The 23788-nt window shown below is 35.3% G+C and overlaps 1 protein-coding gene across 3 annotated transcripts in view; it reads left to right on the top strand.

Moving 5' to 3' along the window:
* Window positions 1-23788, top strand: part of LOC126746998 (E3 ubiquitin-protein ligase RBBP6-like) — a 141474-nt gene that overhangs the window by 42866 nt on the left and 74820 nt on the right. For all 3 annotated transcript variants that reach the window (XM_050455465.1, XM_050455466.1, XM_050455464.1), the window contains exons 7-11: window positions 104-221; window positions 3344-3476; window positions 3559-3689; window positions 4032-4160; window positions 12761-12991. In XM_050455465.1, coding sequence (XP_050311422.1) covers window positions 104-221; window positions 3344-3476; window positions 3559-3689; window positions 4032-4160; window positions 12761-12991 — 742 coding nt within the window. The remainder of the gene's footprint in view (window positions 1-103; window positions 222-3343; window positions 3477-3558; window positions 3690-4031; window positions 4161-12760; window positions 12992-23788) is intronic.

The following is a 23788-nucleotide window of genomic DNA, read 5'->3' as shown; positions in this document are numbered from 1 at the left end:
TAAAACCTTATTTTTAATTTTTTGGCGCTTACCCCTCTTTGTCGCGACGACCTCGATATGATTATTAATTATATTAAAAAAATGGGTTTTGTGTGTTTTTTAGGTAAGGCTAGGAAGCGCAGTAAGTCACGGAGTAAGTCGAACTCTAGGAGCAGGAGTTTCTCGCCGAAAAAGCGCAGTAAGAAGCGCTCCAGGTCCCCTGGATCACCTGGATTTCAACGGTAAATTTTGGGTTTCTATATATTTATTTATTTATTTATTTACTAGTTGTTGCCCGCGACTTCGTCCGCGTTTCCGTCTTTTTTTAAAAGGTCTATTAATTGGCCATTCTTCAAATTTACATAAGACTGCTCGGGAAATGGAAATAAAATAGCGTGCCGCCTTTTTTTCCTTTATTAAAAACTTACCTATCGATATGTAAATATCTATGCGTACCTACTACTACTACTACTAATAATAATAATAATCTTTATTTAGTATAAATAGCTACATACAAAAACAAAAAATTTCCCAAAAATTAATGAAAACGCATATAATATTAATAATAATGTTCATAAACCTAATTCAACAACATATTTAAAACCATAAAAGTAAGCAATAAATATGTCTAACTTTACAATAATATTGTTAATTAATTAATTATTAATATTAATATTAAACCCTTATAAATTAATCAATATACGCTTATTGTGTAAAAATATTATACCGGGTGGTGCGTCGCCGAGCGGAACATAGGAAATCCCATGTAAATTTGAGGGGGTCAATTATTGGCTTCCCTCTACATTTTACAGAAAAAATGTAAGATAACTTTTTGAAGAGACCAATCCGGCAAACACTTGTGCAAAGTTTCAAAAAATTTTAATAAGCGAATCTTGAATTATTCAAATAAATGTAATTGCAAAATTACCAAATTTGGGTGACGTTTTCAGGCCTCTTTTCATGCAGTTAGAAAATCATTCTGTCTTTCTCTTAAGCATGTTTAAAGAAAGATTTTGTCCGTATTCCAGACCATATTCAGGTGAAAGAGTCATTCTGTCTTCAGTTCACTTCTTCGTTCTGTTCCCTCAACTTTCAAGGAAAAAAGATTCTAAAAAAGTCCATACTTTAAACCCTCGCGAATCGTTATAAATCATTGTGACAAAAACGTATGTGTTCGCAGTGCGCAACACACCATCCAAACAAACCATATATGATGATTGGCGAGGGTTCGAAGTAAGGACTTCAGCATAAAAATGCCTCGAAACTATACTCTATTTCAGAAGTGTATAGAGCAATAAACTGGGGAATTCCGTTCTGTTTGGCTACATTTCGTGGTAGTTCATAGGCGCAGGTACTTATAATATTTATGAATTTAATTTTCACGGATTAAATGCCTTTATTTTGAAAGAGATTAAATACTAAATAAATACTTTTAATCCTTTTGTATAGGTACCTATCTTTTAACGCTTTGTAACATGCAAAAATGGGGTCAGGTAATATATACAGACTATAAATACTTTTAAATCATATTTTAAACGTTAGTAGTCACTGCTACGCTGTAGTGTAATCACAATATTATTATCCCAATATTTAAAAAATGGAGGTATTCAGTCCAACGAAAAGATGTACTAAAAATTCTTATTTTAAATGTACATGATTGCATAAAACACGATTAGCCTAGTTTTACTGTGCAAGAAATTGTTGAAAAATGTTCTCGAATGAGTGGAATTGGAAAGTCCACCATTTTCAAATTGTTGCGGGAAAGAAAAGTAGCAGGTCAAGTGGAATCTCCCAAGCAAAAGCCAGGACGACCTACAAAAGTCCTTGATGAAAATGCTAAATGTATAATTCGAAGAAAAGTTCACTCTTTTTATTTTAAAAAGGAAATACCCACCCTAGACAAAATTTTAATGGAGCTTGGCCGAGATGACAGTATTCCGTTGATAAGTAGAAAACTTTTATGGAAAACTTTAAAAAATATGGATTTTGCCTGGGAAAAGCATAACCGCAAAGCACTTTTACTGGAGAGCGACGAAATTGTTTGTTGGAGACGACAATACTTGAGAAGTATCAAGCAGTACCGCAGGGAGCAAAAGAAAGTTTTTTATCTTGATGAGACGTGGATTAACGAAGGTTATATAGTGCAAAAAATGTGGCAAGACAAAAATATAACCAGTGCTCGCCAAGCTTTCATAGAAGGCCTGTCTACGGGTATTAAAGTACCTTCGGGAAAAGGAAAAAGACTTATAATCACACATATTGGAAGCGAAGAGGGATTTTTAAAAGAAGGTCTGCTAACCTTTGAGTCGACTCGCACAGGAGATTACCATGAAGACATGAACTCTCATGAATGACATGAACTCTCATCAAACGTCTCATGAATGAGACGTTTTCGAGGACTATTTTGGTGAAATGATAAAATTTCTTCCGGCTAATTCGGTGGTGGTTATGGATAACGCAAGCTATCATTCACGGCAAATAGAGAAGACGCCAACTTCAAGTTGGAGAAAGCAAGAAATTATCGATTGGCTGACTGCAAAAGGTATTGCGTTTGAAGCAAATTTGATAAAAAAAGAACTGCTGGCAATAGCAAACTTACACAAAACTCGTTTCATGAAATACGCCGTGGAAGATATAGCCGAAAAATATAATATAACTGTACTGCGCTTACCGCCATATCATTGCGAACTAAATCCTATAGAACTGATATGGGCGCAGGTAAAAGGATTTGTAGCAAGACAAAACACGACTTTTAAAATGAAAGATGTTAAGCTATTGTTTGATCAAGCCATTACGGAAGCGACACCAGAGAATTGGCGAAAAGCAGTCCAGCATGTAATTAAGCAAGAGGACAAAATGTGGGATCTTGACAACCTCATCGATCAGACAGTCGATCCTTTAATTATAATGTCAAGAGGTGATGACACTTCGTCAGATGACGAAGAAGACTACAATCTATTATAATTTAAAATTGTTATACACTGTTCAAAAAGTGCCAGATCCAAAAGTGACATTTTCAACTGTTTTACTCTACATATTATGTTCAATAAATTTGTGAAAAAAATATATTATTCCATTTAAACAAAAGTAACTTTCTAAAGTAAAATAGCATTTAAGTACATTAATTATAAGGTAAAAAACAAGTCCCAGTTGCACGCCTTTGGCGAACCGTTTTCAATGTTTATCAGTGGGTAACAATGGGCAAAACTCATAAATTGACCCAAAACCGGGTGGCACTACCTGCAATCAACGAAAAGAAAGAATTTTACTCTACTATAATTCTTTTTCCATGGAAATAAATCATTTAAATTTGAACTACAGGAGAAGGAGATATTACGGATATGAAAATTCGACTTTATTACAGACGTACCCCGGAGCGCAGACGCAGCCCAAAAGTCGAAGAAGGGAGTCGCGGAAACGGATATCGTCACTCGCCCAACAGCGATTCCTATTCGGGGCCACCCTCTGACGTCAGACGTGGTGGGATCCCCATGGGGGTAAGTAACCCAAAAAAAAAGAGACAGAGAAAAAAGATTAACATATTATTGTATTTAAATTTTTTTTTAAATTTTAATTCAGGGTCCGCCAGTGGGGATGCCGCCCGGCGGTTTCCCGCCCGGTCAGCCGCCCCCGTTCCACGTGGGAGCTCCGCCCCCCAATTTCAGAATGCCGCCGCCCGGGGGTCAGCCGCCGCCCTTTATGCCTCCCGGGTAAGTTTTTTGCGCCTGTTTGCCCGTTTTTTTGACGTTGTTATATTTTATACAGTTCAAACGTCATTCATTTTTATACGTGATAGAGAATTCAAGAAGAATTAGACTCTCATTATAAAATGTTTCTCAGAAATGTTCAATAACAAAGATACAGTGTGTTAAAGTTGAGAATAATGATTTGTTTATTTATCATAACTTTTAAACTACCAGCTCAATTTAAATTAAATTTCGCGTGGAGGTTATTGTAGTGAATTGTCATTTGCTGATAAAGTGATTTTTTTAAAAAATTATCAGTGGCGTAACATACGGAGGGACTTTTTTACTTTGTTTTACTTTTTTTAGGCCTTATGCCGTCCCTCCCAGGACCGTATTTGATCCAATGGCGGGTCCACCGGGTGCCTACGGACCTGGATATGCTGGTAGGCCGCCGCGGGATTACGGTCGACGGGGCAGAGAAAGGACTCCGCCAGGGTAAGAAATTTTAGGAACAAAGCATTTTTTCTAAAATATTTGTTTTCAATCAATTTTATGTAGAGTCCCTACTTTGAACCCCCGTCAGTCCTTAAGAAGTAACGTGACGTTAGGCTTGTGTGTACCAAGTATGCAACCCTGTTGCGAGTTGTGTTTAATGTAATATAAATAACCGTATTGGGAGATTGAAATGATTGACGAGGGTTGAAAATGCGGTCTTGTCATCATAGAATTGTCAAATATAAAGCAAATTATTTCGATTGCTTTATACACAGACTTATAACCAAGTTCGCACAGTCATTGAAATTTAGGAAATCTGATTTTGCCTGTAATGGCAAGACATGGTTCAAATTTATTGATCATTTTATTTCGTTATTGTCATAGTCGTAGGTGACTTTTTTATTTAGTTTTTTGTAGTATGTTTATTTTTGAAACAAAAATTTAAAATTTTTACATTTATGGCTTATAGTAAGTCTAATTAGATATTGCTACTGTGCAAGATTTAATTGAAATTGCACTGGTTCTATTTGCTATTTCTCACATATACATCTTATTTCATTTAAGGGCCCAATAAAAGCCTAAATGCTACTTTTTATTATTTTTATTGGTTTTTCTAACTTACACAAACAACCAAACTCATTACACTTAAAAAATAAGATAATTTTTTTCGCCGATGCCGTATTTTTATTGAATAACAAGGTCGTCATTTTGAAAACTTTATGTAATAATTAAAGATAAGTTGATTAAAACACTTTTTGCTTTATTTCATTTATTAGTAAATCTTTTTTTGTTTTCCTTTTAACTGTTATTTAGATAAGATGCGATAAGGGTAGCCCAATGAATTTTTTATAGTGAAAAGCTGATAGACCGATAAGGTTTCTTAAATAATTATGTTTTAAAAAAAAAGCTGTAATTTTTAAAACGCCTTTAACTTTGTTGAACTTTTTTTACTTTTGTTTTTTATGTCACAATTTATTTATTTTTGTAAGCAATATTTTAATTTCTGGATCAAATTATCTTTGTTCTTGTCAGAGTCAACTTTTATCTAAATAATAAAATGAAAATCAGGCATTCGCCTTACCTATTTACTATGAATATAGCAGAAATAAGCATAAAAGTCGAATAATACTAAAAAATCACAAAAAATGTAATAACTCCTAAACTAAAAAAAATCGGATCATATCCATGGGGGTGATTCGGATTCCCCTAGGGTTGCTCTATCTCTGGGCGCTCGCTTGACACTCTTTTTTGGGACACCCTGTATATATCATTCCCTGAAAGTCAGATGCAAACTGCACAAAGCTGTTTTAATACTGACTTGAATCATATTAACAATTTTACCAAAAATCACAATTTAAAACTTAACCCTTCTAAATCGTTCGTAATATGTTTTGGTGGTACCAAACTAAAATTTAAGAGGGTGTCCGAGAATTTTGTTCCTAAAATAAATGATACACGCCTTCCAATAGTGAAGGAAGTTAAAAATGTAGGTATTTATCTGGATTCTGGACTATCTTTTAATGCACATGTGAAGCGAAACTAGGTAGTGCCTATATGCGTTTGAGGAAACTCTGGAGCATTAAGAAATACAGGGTTAATTGCCAGTAATTGACCAGAAGCCAGTGCTTGACCATTTTTATAATTTACCGCCTAAAATAAGAAAACGCCGTTCTTTTTATCCATTTTGATTGGGCTAATAGGACGGTGTGCGCTATAGCTTCTTTTTATTAAAGCAAACTCCGGCAAGAATTGTTTTAAAAAATACTGGATATATTAAAAAACGCAACTAACTACTTGATTACAAATAAAATGGAAAAGTTAAAAATAAAGTAAAAGGTTTTAAACGGTAAAACGATGACGATGAAATGAGTGCGCTACTCCCGATAATCTTAATACGAATTATAATAATTTTCACACACGAGCCAATTTGGTTGTTCGAAAAAAGGCTGATACCACAAAAAAAATGCTGATCTGGCTGCGGAAAGTCTGAAGGTTTTTACGAGTTGCATGAAATTGATATTTTGTCCATTTAATAAAACTACAAACAGGCCGCTGGCGCCACTGAGGCGGTTAAGGATTGTACAGACGGTCAATCATACAACTCTTATTGCCAGCCGCAATTTTCTAGCAGTGACTAGTTTCTAGTGTGTTTATAATTTTACAAAGTAAGGGTGTTTCGCGCGTGTGGATTTACTGACTTAAATAAGAAGCAAGATAAGTAGACACTGACCTTAAAATCTCTTCATATCTTCGCCATCATTAGCTCTATGTGTATAGTTTTATTTTTATTATTATTAAATATAGAAAAAAAGACTGGTCAACTACTGCTTTTTAAAAATACACCAGTTGTTGACCAAGTTGTCAAAAACTGGAATTTTACGTAAAATAAGGAAATTCATTGCTTCTCTATTTAAAAAAATTAAAGATTTTTAAAGAAATACATTGCTATTAAAAACATTCAGTCTTTTTGTTGATGATTTCCAGGATTTAACCACTTTTTTATAGTGGTCAACAAATAGTGATTCATATCACTTGATAGAAAATGCCAACATATATATTTTTTTTTTTTTAGAACATGGCTGCCAAATCAAAAAAGGTCTTTTTCAAATATAGCGAGGAAGACCTAACTAAAGCTATATCTGATGTAAAACTAAAAATATGTGGTGTACGTGAGGCGGGAAGAAAATATAATGTGCGCCATTCCACAATTATAAATAAAATTAAGAATAACAATATTTCTGGTACAAGAAAAATGGGTCCACAACCATGTTTAACCCATTTGATCCTAAAACTATATTTTTCCGAATTTGTATATTTTTTTCTTAAAAACGGTCAATAGAAGGACCCATAAGTCGAGAAAAAATCATGATTTTTTTTTCAATTTCCAGTTTTGGAAAAAACGGCGGTCCTTTTAAAAGGACGGTAAGATAAAGGGGTACTATTAGAAAAATAAGTAAAGACTTAAAAATATGTTTATATATCTTACAAAATTCTTACCAAAATCCTTAAAACTTAAACTTAAAAACTAATTTGTATGATAGTCCACAAAACAGTTTTTTGGGTGAAGACCAACTTCACATTTTTGGCACACAAAATTTGCTCTTTTGTGGCACACAGCACATTTCCGCTGACTCTCGTGATATGTAACTAAATGATCTAGTCTATCGTAACGTGAGAATTGGAATGCAGTTTTTGGCAATTTCGAAGGTCCTCTCTTAGTTGTTTTCCTGTCCGTTTCGAGCAGCTGTGTCCCTAGGTCCCTTCTAAACTGAAGTTGGTCAAGAGTACCACCATTATTCCTATGGAGTTGCCACGAGTTTTGTGAGGCCGTGTCTACACAGTGGGAAAATAACGGAAAATACCACTTTTTACCTCGTACTGAAACTCTATATTGGCTTATGTTTTGGTCACTACGGTCTACACCTCCCATATTTTCGTTGTATGCCTTGATCAACTGAGGCTGATCTATATAAACATGCTTTTTTTCAGCCTGTGAAAATCGTTTGACCTTATTTACTGGCAAAACTGAACATGCATTGGTGGCTAAAGTAACAACGCTGTTGTCATTCAAATGTACCTCGTGTCTTTTTCTTCAGAACTGCTGCATTGCTAAATGGAGATTGTGGGATCCGATTTTCACGTATAGTACCAGTTGCCTTGATGTTCCTCAAGTTTAGCTCCTTTAGAAGTGACAAAGATGTGAAAAAGTTGTCAAAAAATATGTGAAAGGGCTGGTAAGGCATTTTCTGTAAAACATCTGCATATTGGAGAACAACTGACGCTCCCAAACCCAGGTGTTTATATTTGTCCGGAATTGTTGTCGACGCACCTTGGTAGGGATCAAAATAAACAATGTATCCAAGGCGTAGGGTACCTACCCAAAATTTATACCCCCACCTTATAGGCTTGCCTCGAATAAATTGCTTACCGCTATGTCTCCCAAAATACGGTATCAAGGCTGTGATTCTCTTCAACTGGGGCATAATCAAAAATCTTTTTATTTAGGCTCTTGAAAAGAGGACGCAGTTTAGAGTACTTGTCTTTTTTATCAAGGGAAGTATTATCACTGCAATGAAGATTACTCATTATGAATTGAAATCTATCTCTGGAAATAGCGGCTAATATAAGTTTACTCTGGGTATCGTTGCAATTTTGCCAATACATATGTCGCCTTGGAACAGTTGTATATCCACTGACAAGTAACACCCCTATGAAGCAGTACATCTCGTCTGCAGTAACGTTACCGGGGCGGTTTTTTTGCTGTGCATAAATATTGGTAAAATTGACAATTTCTCCTACCAAGTTCTCATCAAAGAACAGCTTGAAAATATTTCCAGGGGAACGATTGCTTTGTGCAGTTTGAACTGATTGCCATTGCATAAACGTAGACTCTAAATCTTTATTGACAGTATAGTCAAACGTCTTTATGTGTTTAGGTCGCCTTTCAACAAAAGTGGACAGTGGTAGATCGTCATCACTGTCCCAGTCGTCTTCACCTTTCCGGGTAAATTATTTGGTACTACATCGTCTTAAGCCCCAGAATATTCATCGGTATTGCAGTTTTCGTTGGCATTTTCGGGTGGAAAAATTGTAATGCCTGTAGGAATGTCCGACGTAGAGTCATTCTCCAATTGCTCTAAGATTTCTGCCATAAGTAGTGGCTTTTTCCAGTACCTGTAAAAAACCACATAGTAGTATATAATCCTACTGTCCTTTTAAAAGGACTCGTTTAATTGAACGCTCCTGGATTGATCAAGAAGTGTGAAACATAACCACAAATATATATAATGTGACACTGGCGAGATCTTCAAACCGTCAGCTGAATCATAAAAATACAGGTTTCTTTTTGAAATCCTTTTAAAAGGACGGTAGGCATAAATGGGTTAACCAGTGATGAAGAAAAAATTGTTAAATGGGTTATAAGCAATGCAAAAAAAAAGGAATTCCGTTAAATAAAAATGCTCTTTGTCAAACAGTTGCCGATATTGTCCGCGCGGATGGGCGCGAAACTCCATTTAAGGATGGTGTTCCAGGCGATAAATGGTTCCAGCTTTGTCTTAAACGTCACCCTCAACTGAGTCAACGACATGCTGAATCTATTAATCTTGCCAGGGCAGCTGTCACCGAGCAAAGCATTAGAAAGTGGCACAATGAAATAAAAGAGTACCTAGAAACAGAAAATTGCCTGGATATATTTGAACATCCAAGAAAAGTCCCTAATTGCGACGAATCCGGTTTCGAGTCAAATCCCAAGTCCGGACTAGTGCTTGGACCTAGAGGAATGAATGAAAAATTTTTATCAAATAAAATCGGGTTCTAAGAAGGAACAAATAACAGTCCTTTTTACTATATCAGCAGATGGTAACCTTTATGGTAACCTTAATGTTGGTTCTTCCTTATGAAAGGATACCGGCCGAAGTTTGTCGCAGCACACCACCAGACTTGATAATTGGACGGTCACGTTTCACAATTTGTTACCAAAACCAAAAGAAATGGGGGTTAAATTACCAGTACTCTATCTAGTTGATGGTCACAAATCGCACTTTACTTATAACCTTTCCAAATTCTGTAAGGCTTATGGTATTTTGTTATTTGCTTTATACCTTAATGCACCTACATTTTACAGCCGGCAGATGTCTCCTTATTTAGGCCTTTAAAAAATAATTGGAGAAATACTGTTCTTAACTGGAAACGAAAAAACTATAACAGTCCATTTACAAAGGCAGTCTTTCCAGCTTTGCTGAATGTTGCAGTGGCTGACATCTCCGCAGAAACAATCAAAAATGGGTTTAGAAAATGTGGGCTGTTCCCATTTAATGCTGATGCAATTGATTGTGCAAAATGCATGAACGATGAATCACGACGTCCGAAAATAATGGATTCAAATGAAGAACCTGATAAAGCTAGTAAAGCTTCTGAATTCGACGTGCCGCATTTATTATCCTTAGCATCAACAATGTTACCTAAAAGAACTAATCAATTTAGGGAAGCTTTAGCTGCCACAGGAAAGTGGAGAGGTGAAGAATCTGCTAAGGAGTTATTTTAAGTTTGGAAAAAACTGAGATTGCGTTGTAAAAATGCCGAAATCTAAGAAAACATAAACGGTGACCAAAATACTCTACCTTTGCTAAAATAGTTGAAATTCAACAAAAAACTCCAATGAAACTACCAAATTTACATCAACATCAAAGAGATTCTTCACCACATTCAACTAGTGTAACACCAAGTACATCACATTCTCAAAATAGAACTCTCAATAAAATCAATTCTGATGGATATAAGGAGTCATCCTGTTATTTCTCTCCTTCTCAGCCTAGTTCTTCAACACCTAATAACTTCGTTCCTAAAAACGTCTCTGGTAAAACCTCAATGTCCTGTTTTAGGTTCATATTTACGCGGTACTATTGATGTCGATTCACGAAATATTAGTTCGGCATTTTTAGATTATATTTTATGGCCTGAAAAAAATGAGTCCATGGCTAAAACAAAATATAGAGAAAGGTTGCCATATGCTGCGACGTCAAAAAAATGCATTTCATTTCATGAAGAAAAGGAGGAAGCAAAGACACAAAGAGCACTTATAAGAAAAGGAAAAAAAGAAGAATAATTAGAAAAAGCAGTAAAAGCACCACCAAAACAAAAAAAAATTAAAAAGATCTCAGATTTAGAAAGTGAAAATGAAGAATGGAGTTCTTCGAGTTCAAGTAATGAGGATTTGCCAGAAGGCTTCAATGACCTAAGAAGAAAAGGAGAATTTATTATTGCTGTTTTTCCTGGAAAGAAGAAAACATATATTTATGTTTGTATAATACAGAACTTTTTTATTAAAGAAGAAATAGAGGTTCAGGCCTTAAGACCAACCGGGGATTGTAAGACTATTTTTTCTGTTATTAAAAATGATGTGCTATTGATACGTCTCACATAGTAGGTGTATTGGAAACCCCAGAACTAATCGGTACCAGGGATAGAATTAAATATAAGTTTTCTAAACCTATTTCTGTTTAAAACCAAACCTTTAATAAAAATCTTCGAAATTTGTCTTGTGTTTTATTACAAGTGCCGTTTGGCGTATGAATTTGTTCAATAAAAGAATGGTCAATTACTGGAAAATATAGTGATTAAGTATTAGTATTGGTCAATTACTAGAAATTGTGGGTCTTTTCAATCTATTATTTTCTTTTTTTTTTACTTTATAAAGCAAGACCGATTTTTTTTATACTTAGCATGAATCCTAATATAAAATGGTAAAGCGAAAATACATTAAATATCTATTTCTCAAAGTTTTCCTTAACTGGTCAATAACTGGACAATTGACCCTATACCGTCAAAGACAAAATATTTTCTCTGTAACAGTTTGGTCTTGTCTATTATGGATTATGGAGGTAGTGTTTACGGAAGAGCACTAACAGCGGAAACGGCAAATTCAATTCAAAAATTACAGAACTCCTGTTTACGTTTTTCTTTTAATATAACATACATTACGCCTCACTTGAATAGGCTTTCCATTTTATCAATGACTAACAGGCGAAAATGTCATTCGCTCAGTTTTGTGCATAGAGTTTTAAAAACTGGTCAGCCATCTTATTTGCGTCAGTTATTTTACTGTAGTCGACATAACCATGATACAAGGCATATAAATAATTTCTTAATTCCGCAACATAAAACTGCGGATTCAGTTACGTAGCTATTAAGTTATGGAATGAACTAGCGGACGAAATAAAAACATAAACATTTACATTTATAAAGAGTGTTAAATATAGCTTATTGACCAAACAAGCAAATATCTTGTGATTTATATATATATTTTTTTTGTATTTCTTGTTACATCATTATAAGTACAAATAATTGGTTTATAAAAAATAAAAATTGAATCCCTCCATTATTTTTTAATTGAATGTGGATGTGATTGAATTGATATGTGTATCACAGGTTATTGCTTTGAATAAATCTATTATAGATTTCTAATTAATACAATACAAATTGCGTGCATCTACGGTTTCTTTTAGCTTTTTAAGTGAAATAATTTAAGAGAACTGATTACTCCGTGTGTTCATACATAAAAGTTTTAAGGATTTTATTTTATTTTGTTTTATTGTAAATCTAGGTTTAGGTTTTATGTAGACTTAGGTTTTAATTTATGTAAGTATAATATTTTTGTATTAGACACTTTTATATTGCTGAAAATAGTAGATTTATACTTTTAACGGGTAGCATGCCGCAGATATATCGACATCTTTGTGGTGTTGCATGTATCTGTGCATCGGTTTTTTTATAATCGCGATGCTTTCCTTATTTGTCCTTTTTCGAATGATAAGATTATTTCTGTATTACTTACTGTATTTTATGTGTATATTTTAAACAAAGGCGATGGAGCCAAATCCAATTTTGCCACCACAATAATGGCGTCCTATCGTTTTGCGTAACACTACTGCGCTTGGTCCGTAAACACCTCTTTATCTCGTCTAAGATGCGAACTATTTTTATGATTTATTTATTGAAATTGGTCGGACAGAGGACTGAACGGTCCGTTGGCTTTTTAGTGAAAGATCTTAATCGTACTTTATTAATAAAATGAAATTTAAACTAAATTTTTCTTAAAGGGTCATCGATGACCCCCTGGCGGCCTTCAACCGCATTCTAAGAGAAAAGGACGAGAAACGTGCGCGACAACAGGCGCGTTTGGCGGCCGCGCGACGCAGCTGGAGCCGCAGCCGTAGCAGAAGTTTCAGCAGGTCGCCGCCCCCGAGGAGTCCCGGGAGGCGGCGCAGGGCGGGCAGCAGGAGTCCCCGGAGACGGCACTCGAGGAGCCGAAGTCCGTTCACCATGAGCCGGTAAGTTTTATTTGTTTTGAGTGTTTTTTCGGAGGGGTAAAATAGGGTTGTTCTTCCTTGTTTATATGTCATAAATAACATGGTTTATTCGTCATGAAATGATTTCGTGGCTTTTTTCGGACAAAAAACGGGGACTCTTATGGGAAAGGCTTTTGGGCGAGTGGTGTTGGATAGGCGGCGCACCTGGACAGGAATTTTCTATTTTTTTTCAAAATTTCATACTGTTTGGCCACCTGGAGCATGGAATTATGGCGGCGTTGTCGCTTCCACGTAAAATTGGCAACTTCTCCTTCACCGAAACACGCTCAATAATACACCTTTTGATATACCACTGGAACAATGCCAATGGAAATGTCTTCTAAAGAATGTTTAGAACAAAAAAAGTCCATACCTTTAACCCTCGTCAATTGTTCAGCGACTGTAACAAATAATTGTGGTACAGTATTGTGACACAAGATGAACATATTATGTCACAAAGCAGAAAGTGGTTTATAGTTACAGATGTTCTTGTATAAAAGAGCATCAAATTTATACAAATCGAATTATAATGCATATCTGTAGACTAAATACTTGTGAATCCCGCTGCTTGAGTGGAATTTATTTATGTTGGGCTGTGTATTCAGGCTTTTAAAAGACTTGTTTTCAGGCTTCTTGGAGTCCATTTAATTTTGCCAATCCCACTAATAAAAATTCTTTTACTCTAACTGAATTTTGTGCAGGACAGCTATTTTGTTGAAAATATACTGATCTCAGGTCTATATCCGGAAGGAGTTAAATGGCAGGAAGAACTTGATTTCGTAGCAACTCCATGTATTTCTGGGCGTTCAAGGTACCATCAACGAAAAATGGCCCAATAATATGGTCGCCCAAAATCCCGTCCCAAACACTCAACTTTTGAGGGTACTGAGTACGGAACTAAACACTTCTGTGCTCGATTTCCTGAAACCAGTAAAGAATAATGGAAAAGAGGATTCATCTGAAAACAAAATATTTTCTAAGAAATTTTCATTTTCATTTGCCTTTTCCATCATGCTTTCACAAAATGCCATTCTGTGCCACTAGTCTTTAGGAAACACCTGCTCGGTTTTGGAATTTATAAACTATTTGTATCCATGTTTTTTCCAAATACCCGTCACAGTTTTTTGGTGAATACCCAGTTCCTCTCCAACACTTCTGCTCGATCGTGTTGAATCCAAAATTAAAGCACTACAAACCATTTAGTCCCGCCGCTCTATTTCCTGGACTCTTTCAATAACTGGTTCTTCAGCTGTGACAATTTCTACATTGTTGGAGGCAAAAAGACGTCCCAAAATTTGACACGACATTTACAATAATAGTTTTAGCACAATGAATCGGTTTATTTTGAAAACTTACCGAGAATAAATCCCTGCATTGTACTGCTGAATTGCCCCCATAAGACCATTTAATCAATTGAACTTTTTCAGGAGGGGTATAAACAGCCATAATGATAAACATTAAAAAAAAATTAAAAAGCGCTTTAGGACTCAACGGTGCAATCAAACAGCAAAATTAGATCTGCTGATTGTGCCATGCCCAAAAAAACCAATCAGACGATCGGAATCCGCCGCGCCGCTTCTCAACAGATAGAAAGTAAACGAGAAGCAATGTTTCCATTTATAATGTCTATGTGTAGTCTTCTATTCGCCAACCTGTATATTCCTGTTGTAGTTGTTTAGTTAGAGTTATAATCCGGGAGGCGGCAGCAAAATTTTGGTTACATCGCGTACTAATATGAATTGTTAAAAATTAGTCGATTCTTATGTAGTCTTATGTTAAACGGAAAATTGGCCAGTTTAAATGTTGACCGAGACAGTAATTAATTATCGAATAATTAAAAATTCGATGTATACATGAACATGGACAGTAAACGACATCACGAATCGTAATCTTACGATAGCTCAGCCCATAACACAGCGTTAACCGTCATTTCTTAAGAGGTGCATTTAAACGAAAATTTGCTACATTTCGTATCGATATGAGACTGTGGCGATTGAACATTTTCTAACAAAAAATGGTATGGACTTGCCAGTGATAAACGAAACCAGTGAAAAACTCCATCAGCCACTCCGTGAATGAAAAAAGCTTCCACTAGAAAAAAACAAGGACGAACAGATGACAGACACATTTCCAACTCGCATGGATAACGTAAATTTATTCGAGGTGGTGTATTTGTTAATGTTGATTCAAGTATTTTACTTCAAATAAAATTCTGTAGAAGAGGAAAGGACTTGTTTTCACCGTAGTTAACTTTATATCATCTGACGCATTACAATAAAAAGTAGTCTCATTCCAAAGGTAGAAAACAAGTTTTAATTTTTTGAGTATTGAAGTTTGTTTTCGTTTTCATATTGTAACGATATTGGTAACGCCGCTGGTGCCACGGAATGACACAAGCGAGCACACCGAACGACATCTCTGCGAGACTGCGTGAAATGTGAACGAGAATCTTCCGGAACAATGTTCTGCCGAGTATATAAGAAGCCGCATCGACGATGGAAGTCAGTTCAGTGAAGTAAAGTCCGGAATATTTGGAGCGGACATAAATTGTTCTAAATAAATACGGTGTATATTTCTAGCAGTCTTAAGTGATCGAGTTTAGTAGAGTAGAGAGGTTGTAAATTAGTGAAGTTTTTCGCTCGTACGAACTGCCAACAAACTTCACACTCACTATCATCATCACTACTATGACAACGAGCATCTTGGACATCTTTAATTGTGGGACGCAATTCGAATGCTACATCTTTTAAGCATTTTTTTACTTCAAAAGCCCGAGTTCTTTAGCTAACGTACATGTATCTAGGTTTTTTTAGTATCGTCGAGAGTTTGAGGCCTCATTTATTGACTGAGTCACAGATTCAGAATGCCACATTATAACGTTATGTCTCGTCTTACTAATACAGGGTGCGGCATAATTATCTCCCTGTTTTTAAGGCGTAATAAAAGAAATTTTATTTGAAATACAAAGATTTTATTTTTTTATTTTAAAAGTACAACTAAAACAGGTTTTGAAGAGAATATCTGGCAAGTGCCGTCCACCATTATCGAAGCACTGGTGCAAGCGACTTCTGAAGTTTCGCATAACTCTTGCAAGCATTTCTTGGGGTATTCTGCGAATTTCCAGGCGGATTGCATCCTTTAGTTGTCTAATAGTCCGTTGGACGATGTTTGAAGACTTCAGCTTTTAGGTAACCCCACAGAAAGAAGTCGCAGGGCGTTAGGTCGGGCGAGCGTGCAGGCCAAGAAATATCGCCTCTCAGGGAGAGCAAACGTCCGGGGAACATGTCTCTCAATACTTGCATTGAAGCTCGAGATGTGTGAGCTGTTGCCCCATCTTGCTGAAACCAGGCATCTTGCACATTGAGTCCTGCAAAGGCTGGGGCGAAAAAATTGTGATTCATCGCTATACAGCGTTCCGAATTGACAGTAACAGCGTGATTTTCTTCTTCAAAGAAGTAAGGGCCGATTATCCCCATTTCAGACACGGCGCACCTGTGTCTGGTACCAACTGTCACTTTTTCACTATGTAGAGGCTTCTCGTGTATCCCTCTCGGATTATCAGCGGCCCAATACCGAAAGTTTTGCTTGTTTACCCAGCCAAACAAGTAAAAATGTGCCTCGTCACTAAAAAAAACTGCGCCCTGAGGTAAATTTTGAAGCATAATTTCACATGCAGCACGTCGATTGTTCCAATCACGTTCTGATAATTCCTGTGCCAGAACCATCTTATATGGATGAAAACGAAGATCCTTGTGAAGAATTCTTCGCACAGTGCGGTCAGATCAACGAAAGGCAGCTGCGTGTCTCCGTGCAGAACGTCTAGGCACCGTCTATAGATTACAACAAGTCAAACCACTCGAGCGGCCCTGAAATCGATTGCCCCACCCCCCGTTCCTCACCTCGCCTTGCATCGGCTGGGTAGAACCCAGGTTTAGTTTTCGCAAGTACGTTAACTTGTGTGCATCCGTTTCGCGAGAGAGTTTTTGCTTGTAGCGTTTTATACAATAATTTGGTTACTTACTACTTGTATAAATATAATTACCCAGTAATAAAGTAGTATGTATTTCATCCCTATATGTTAAATATTTTGTTCTGTATTTTGTGTTTTACATAAAAGCATTACAATCTTAAAAAATAGTTTATTATTTATTTTCTCCCCCTAATGTTACTGGAATAGTTTTAGCCGATTTTACAACCTATTATCCCAAACCAACATACCCCACTTCTTTTTGTCGGCCACCAATGTCGGCGTTTAAGACCCGGTAAATTTTGATATTTTAACATATTTTATATATATTTACTATATCCACAAATGAATACAAAGTATATAATTTACAAAACTACTTATTTAGCGCTTATTATGATAATTGTTTGTTATTCTTTTGCGCTTTTGTATTTTTAAAACGACCTAATTCAAAAATTAAAATAACCCATACCGTATTTAAATTATTTTATATTTTTTAGTGCGTTTAAATGTGTTTTTTAATTGTTTATTTATTTAGACTTTAGATTTATTTTTTGAATATTCATCTCTAAAATTTCAACAAATATTAAGTAAAAACTTGTATTTTTTGATAAGACTCCTAAAAATGTAGCAAATTTAAACAATTCAACAAATAAGGTTTTTTTCAAATTCACTTTTTATATATTATATTTGACTTAAAAGGCAGCCATTTTGAATCCGCCATATTAAACGCTTCCAATTTATTTAAAAGTTCAAATTCATTGAACTGATCAAAACTTCTAGATACACCAATTTTAGAAAAGGGAAACTCAAAAACATTTTAAAAACTGTCCTTGTTATCGAAAGCCAAGCACCTACAAAATTTGAAAACAATCTGACAAGTAGAAGTTATAGTTTAAATAGAATTCTTAGATTTGTTATATACATACATACAAACATTGCTACATAAAGGCAAAGAAGTGAAGCTAATATAAAAAATGTGTAAAAACGTTAATAATTAAGAAACACTGTCATATAAACACATTCTATTCCAGTCCCATAAAAAAAGTTCTTATTTTATGACTTAAAATACTTCTTATGAATACTCCTCGTATAAAAATAATCAGCGCGCCTCAGAATTTGCTTTCATCGATATTTACGATAAACCCTGGTAAACGCTCGTACGCAGCAAACAGCGGGATTCAAAAGAAGGTCAATTTTGCTTTAACACGGGCGGCATAGGAAGTGGTCTGACTTGTTGTAATCTATAGACGGTGGTCTAGGTGACCGTAAAAATGAGCGTCTCACAGTAGTGATGCGAAGAGTCTGGATGAATCGTCCGTTCAATCCGAATATCAAATTATTCCGAATCAATCCGGATATCTAAATCGTCCGGATACACGCCGCCCGTTCGACCGACAATGAAATAAAAGCTTGTACGAGGCTCACGAAGTTCCACGTTCCACCGGCTAAGAGAATCCGAATTAAATCGTCCGGACAAATAACCCGGCAATCGGCAATATCGTCGCGGGGCCTTGTGTAAATATTGCTTTATCTATCCTTATTGTACTCATTTAGAAACATAAGAGACAATACGAGAACGCCCAAACTTTTTAAGGGTCGCCTGACCTTCAGAAGTTTTTTTGTAAACAAAGCATTTTTGTATTGATATTTTGCATCGTTTAAAATACACTTGATTTATTACATACAAAATTAGCTATTTTAGTTTTAACATCAAGTAGAAATCCGTAAAAACGAAATGTCTAATGGGTTGCATAATGCATACTTCATATTCGAAAAACAGCTATAAAAAACGTTTATCGGACGGTCGAGCATCAAGCCCGAAGGCCGAAACATGGCATAATTTGCCGAACGGGCGAGACATCGAGCGGATAAATTAATCCGGATGAAAAAAACGAATTTTCAATTCATCCGAATCAATACTGTCCGGATATTGAATTAATCCCGATTTTTACAACACTATCTCACAGTCTCGATGTTTTCGGGTGTCCGAGCTGTCCGTGGCCGTCCACCTCCTTTTTTGATAACAGATCCAGTTTCTCTGAAGTTCTTGACCCACAACACAATTGATTTTCGCTCCGGGACTCCTTCATTTCGCGGAATTTGGAACCTTATCCGGAACGCTCGTTGCGCACTATAACTGACCGATTTTCGCGGAGATACACTTCCACGGCGAATGCGCGCTGTGCGTTGGTCCACATGATGCTTCAGACTAAAACATGTTTAAACAAAACTGTACTAGCGTCTGCCGCCTGGAAATCACTGTGCCTCTGCAGTCAGATGTGTGGTGCTACGTTGCCGCTATTCATATTAAAATACCGACTGCATATGTTGCGCGCCGCGCCGGCAGCTCTGAGAGATATTTTTTAAGGTGGTAGTTGGTTAAAAATAAAATAGTTTTGTGTTAAATGGAGAATTCTTTTATTAATTATTTTTTTAAAGGTTATATCGCTACGTACAGGGTACAGTAATAGGTCATTATGTACCTATTTTAGTACCTATACCTAATTTATATGGATTTTTCAGTTTTGGTTATTAATGTTAAATAGTTGTCCTTCCTTATATACTAAAATGGGTGACATTTAACATTAGTGCAATCGGAATTACATTACAAAATTAATTAATATGATGAGAATAACCTAATTTAAGTCAATTCCAAAAAGAAAAAATGAGGAATTTTAATTTTTTATTATAATATTAATGCGCAAAAATGTTTTGTTCATTCTAACGGGTTTGGGGTAAGGGGGCGCGGCGCGCCTGGGTTGGAGTGAGACTTGATTTTAGAGTTGGATCTCAAAACGGATATCGACCGTGGGTTGGAGCCTCCCATCGGTTGGGTTAGTGTCTTTTGAGCCGCGTACCAGGAATATTAACTTTATTTATTACTTTTTTTCGTTTTCACTTAATTTTTCCGCATTTTTTTCCTTTAAAAAATAAAAATATTATACAATACCTCTCCTCTTTAAATTTTTTTCAAAAAACGTTTACTTTTGATTGCACTAATATTAAATAGACCCCTAAAATGAGTTAAGAATTGATAAAGGTACACTATCGGACAAAAGTAGAGAAACTTTTTAAATTTGCGTTTTATTTGAATACTTCAACACTAATGCAGTTCTACACATAATGAAAATCAACAATAATTGTTAAGACTTAATTTGTATAAAGTAAAATAAATTGTAGAAGAAAATTCTAAGATTTAATTTAATTAAACAAAATATTTATGAGACAAAAGTAGAGAAACTAAATTTTATTCCAAAAGTACAAGTTATTTCTTATTTCTATCTTAGAAAAATTAATAGTAAGTAGAGTATCCCTTATTGGCAATCACCTCGCGGCATCGATTTGGCATGGATTGCAACAGTTTCATAATGGTTTCCTCTCCAATAGAATTCCAGGAATCTTGTAAAACTTTTATAAGATCATTTTTATTACTGATCTGATGTTGCCTTACACGCCGGTCTAGTTCCTCCCAGAGGTTTTCAATCGGGTTAAGATTGGGACTTTGCGCAGGAAAGTCCATAACCCTAATATTTTCCGATAAAAACCAATCTTTGACAACCTTTGATTTATGTTTGGGGTCGTTATCTTGTAGGAATATCCAAGTCAAAGGTAAATTATCCTCAGCAAAGGGTAGCATTACATTTTGTAGGATGTCTAAATACACAAATCGATCCATGATACCCTCAATGATGTGTAATGGTCCTGTACCGAACCCAGAGAAGCAACCCCATACCATGCAGGAGCCACCACCATGCTTTACCGTAGGCTGTGTATATCTTGGATCGAATCTTTTGCCTTGTGGTCGATGTACCCATGAGATTCCATCGGACCCAAACAAATTGAACTTACTTTCATCAGTAAAAAGAACTTTTTTCCAGTCGTTGGTTGTCCAATGCAAATATTTTTGTGCAAAGTTGAGTCGGGCCTTCTGATTCTTCTTGCTAATAAACGGCTTTTTAGCGGCTCTTATACTAAATAATCCTCCTTCCCTCAGTCGTCTTTGTATGGTCTTAGAACTAACATTAACACCAGGTAATTCACTTAAAATTTTATTTGCTGATTTGTGAGGATCAGACTGGGCAATTCTTTTTATCATCATTTCCATGTGTTTGGTTGTTTTTCTTGGGCGGCCACTTTTTTTAATGCTTTTTGTTGAATTTCGTGTTTTAAAATTAGAAATTGTCTTGCTAACAACGGACTTATGCAAATTAAGCGTTTTACTAATGTCTACTTGTCGTATACCACTCTTGTGTGCATCAACTATTTTTCTACGAAGGTCTTCAGACAAATATCTTCCGCGAGGCATGTTGATTAAAAAAACTATGCAAAACTATCAACAGAACTCACGTAAAGCGAACTAAATACTAAATTTGGACGATTGATATTTAGGTTTCTCTACTTATGTCCATCCGAAAATATTTGAATTCTTTTATTGTAAATAAACAACTGATAAGAGGCATGTAAAATGCGGTAAAAAAACGCAGTTGTTGAGAACTACAATATTTGTAGTAAATATTTAATTTAAATACATGGTTTCCGTAAATCAAAGAATTTTTAGAAGTTTCTCTACTTTTGTCCGATAGTGTACCTACTTCGATTTCATTGAACTCATAATGTAATAAAATCACATGCCATTATTTTATTCAACCATTCATGAGATAAATGTGTTAAAAATTGTGCTTGCTATGACTAGGAAACTGTGCAGGATTCTAAAGATGGTAAAAACATATTGCACTTTTCTGAATGTAACCATTAACCTTTGAATTGCTAATGTTTAGGATTTTCAATTTACCATTCTATATAGGTATTAATTAGGCACAGCTTTACACATCTTTTATGTATATGCGCAATTTGCTATTTTAATATATTAATATTATTAAACCGTAACCCTAATGATATTTACGTCGTTATTCTTACTTCTATGCATTTTTAAATGTTCTTTCCAACAATTTCTAATATGAACACTTCTTCACAATGCAAACATTTAAAATTGTCAGTTCTAATTCTTAAATGAGGAGCTATCTCTTCCCGTAATTCCGGATGAAATTTCTTGACATGCACTCGTAAATGAGCTCGAATATAACCTACTTAATATGAATAAATAAAAATCAAAAATTACCTTTATTTATCAAACCTACCCAAGCAAAAAAACTGTACCTCGACTAATAATTTTTCTTTATCGCATTCAAAAAGACCCTGCGCGCCAAAATCACTTTATATCAATACTTCCTGCCTCCGAAAAATCCTAATGAGAAGTGCGAGTCTGCGAGACTGCGAGCGAGCATATGCATGCATAACTCACCCAGAATGCGTTTTAATCATAAAATATGATACCTATCTTTAATGAAAGCGGCAACATTGGCTATGCTCTGCCGCGAGAGCGAGCGCCGGCGGCACAAGGAACGGTGGTTCCGCAGACGCTAGTCAAAACTGTTTCCCATACGGCTCTTAGTGGCGGTACCCCCACTATTCTGCGAGGCCGCACGGCATTACGAGGGAAAGTTAAAAATAGGGAGACAGTTATGCCGCACCCTGTACTTTCTTTGCGCAACCATATATACAACATACAACCAATATGCAAGTAGGCATAGTTGTCTTGTCAATTGATGCCGGCTTTGAAAGCTGCGTATTACTGTGCTCTTAATGGGATATTTTGACATCTGTAGTGATAGTGCTGAGTGCTGAATAGATGCCAGGTGCTGTTTAGGAAGCAATCAAGTTGATGCGACGACTGGCTTCAGATAATTATTCGGTTGTGAGGTTAAAAATTCCCTTTAACCCATTGCGGGCGTTAATTCCCTCTGAAGACTTTGAAAATTAATTTAATCTGTTTCAATAAAGTAAACAAACATAAAAATTAATTTCTGACCAATTCTTACCTTCTGACAGATTACCTATTATTTGAACAAAATATTATGTTTTATTATCAATGTTTAGCATACTGTTAAAAAGGCCATTAATTAACGATTTTTTTAAAATTAAATAAAGCTCTTAATTCCTGCTACTTTTTGTTTTAATTAAATTTTGATGTTGATTTTTTTTTCAAAAGAATTACTGACTTTGTTAAATAAAAAACCTCGTATGTCCCTTTAGGACAATCAGTCGAAGCAAAACCTGTTAACTATTTAAATACCCTAGATTAGAGAATATTATTTTCAAAAATCGTAATTTTATTGTCACTAATAAACAATGTGTGATAATATAAAATATATGTGTGATTTATGTTATGTTTGTGCAAAGTATAATCACATATGTGCCCATCTAGATATATTGTTCTGTTGCCATTAGTATATCTGCAATCGAAAAAAAAAGCTTCTCAGGAAACAGGTAATTTTTATGAAATCTTTAGTTTGTCAGTTTGATAGGTATTTTAATGTTATATTCTATTTTATTTATTTATTTTTGTCCATTTTTTATTGCCTAAAAAATTACTAGAGGTTTGTTCTGTTTCGTAGTTACAGCCTTGAAAAAGACGTAAATAAACGTCGAAACGTCGGCGGAAGATTTTGATTTTTTGGTGCTAAACCTGCGAACTGCATCTACACTAATAAAAAAGTTATATGGTTTTAAAGGTGACTTTTTAAGTAATTTCAGAAAAAACATTAGAAAGTTCGTATCTTCGTAACAGTAACTTTTAGGACCCAAGGGTAACTATTAGGGTAAAAAGCTTTCAAATGACTCCAAGCATATTCAAAAAAATTGTTGTCTGTTTATGTGCTGAACACCCTGTATCTTGTGTTACTCAATTAATTATTAATACAATAACCCATTGAATAATGAATTCAATATATATATACACACAAGTAATAAGT

Source organism: Anthonomus grandis, chromosome 18 (assembly GCF_022605725.1).
Source record: "Anthonomus grandis grandis chromosome 18, icAntGran1.3, whole genome shotgun sequence".
Lineage (NCBI taxonomy): Eukaryota > Metazoa > Arthropoda > Insecta > Coleoptera > Curculionidae > Anthonomus > Anthonomus grandis.
The sequence above is the reverse complement of the archived record's forward strand: the minus strand, read 5'-3'. Positions and strand labels throughout refer to the sequence as shown.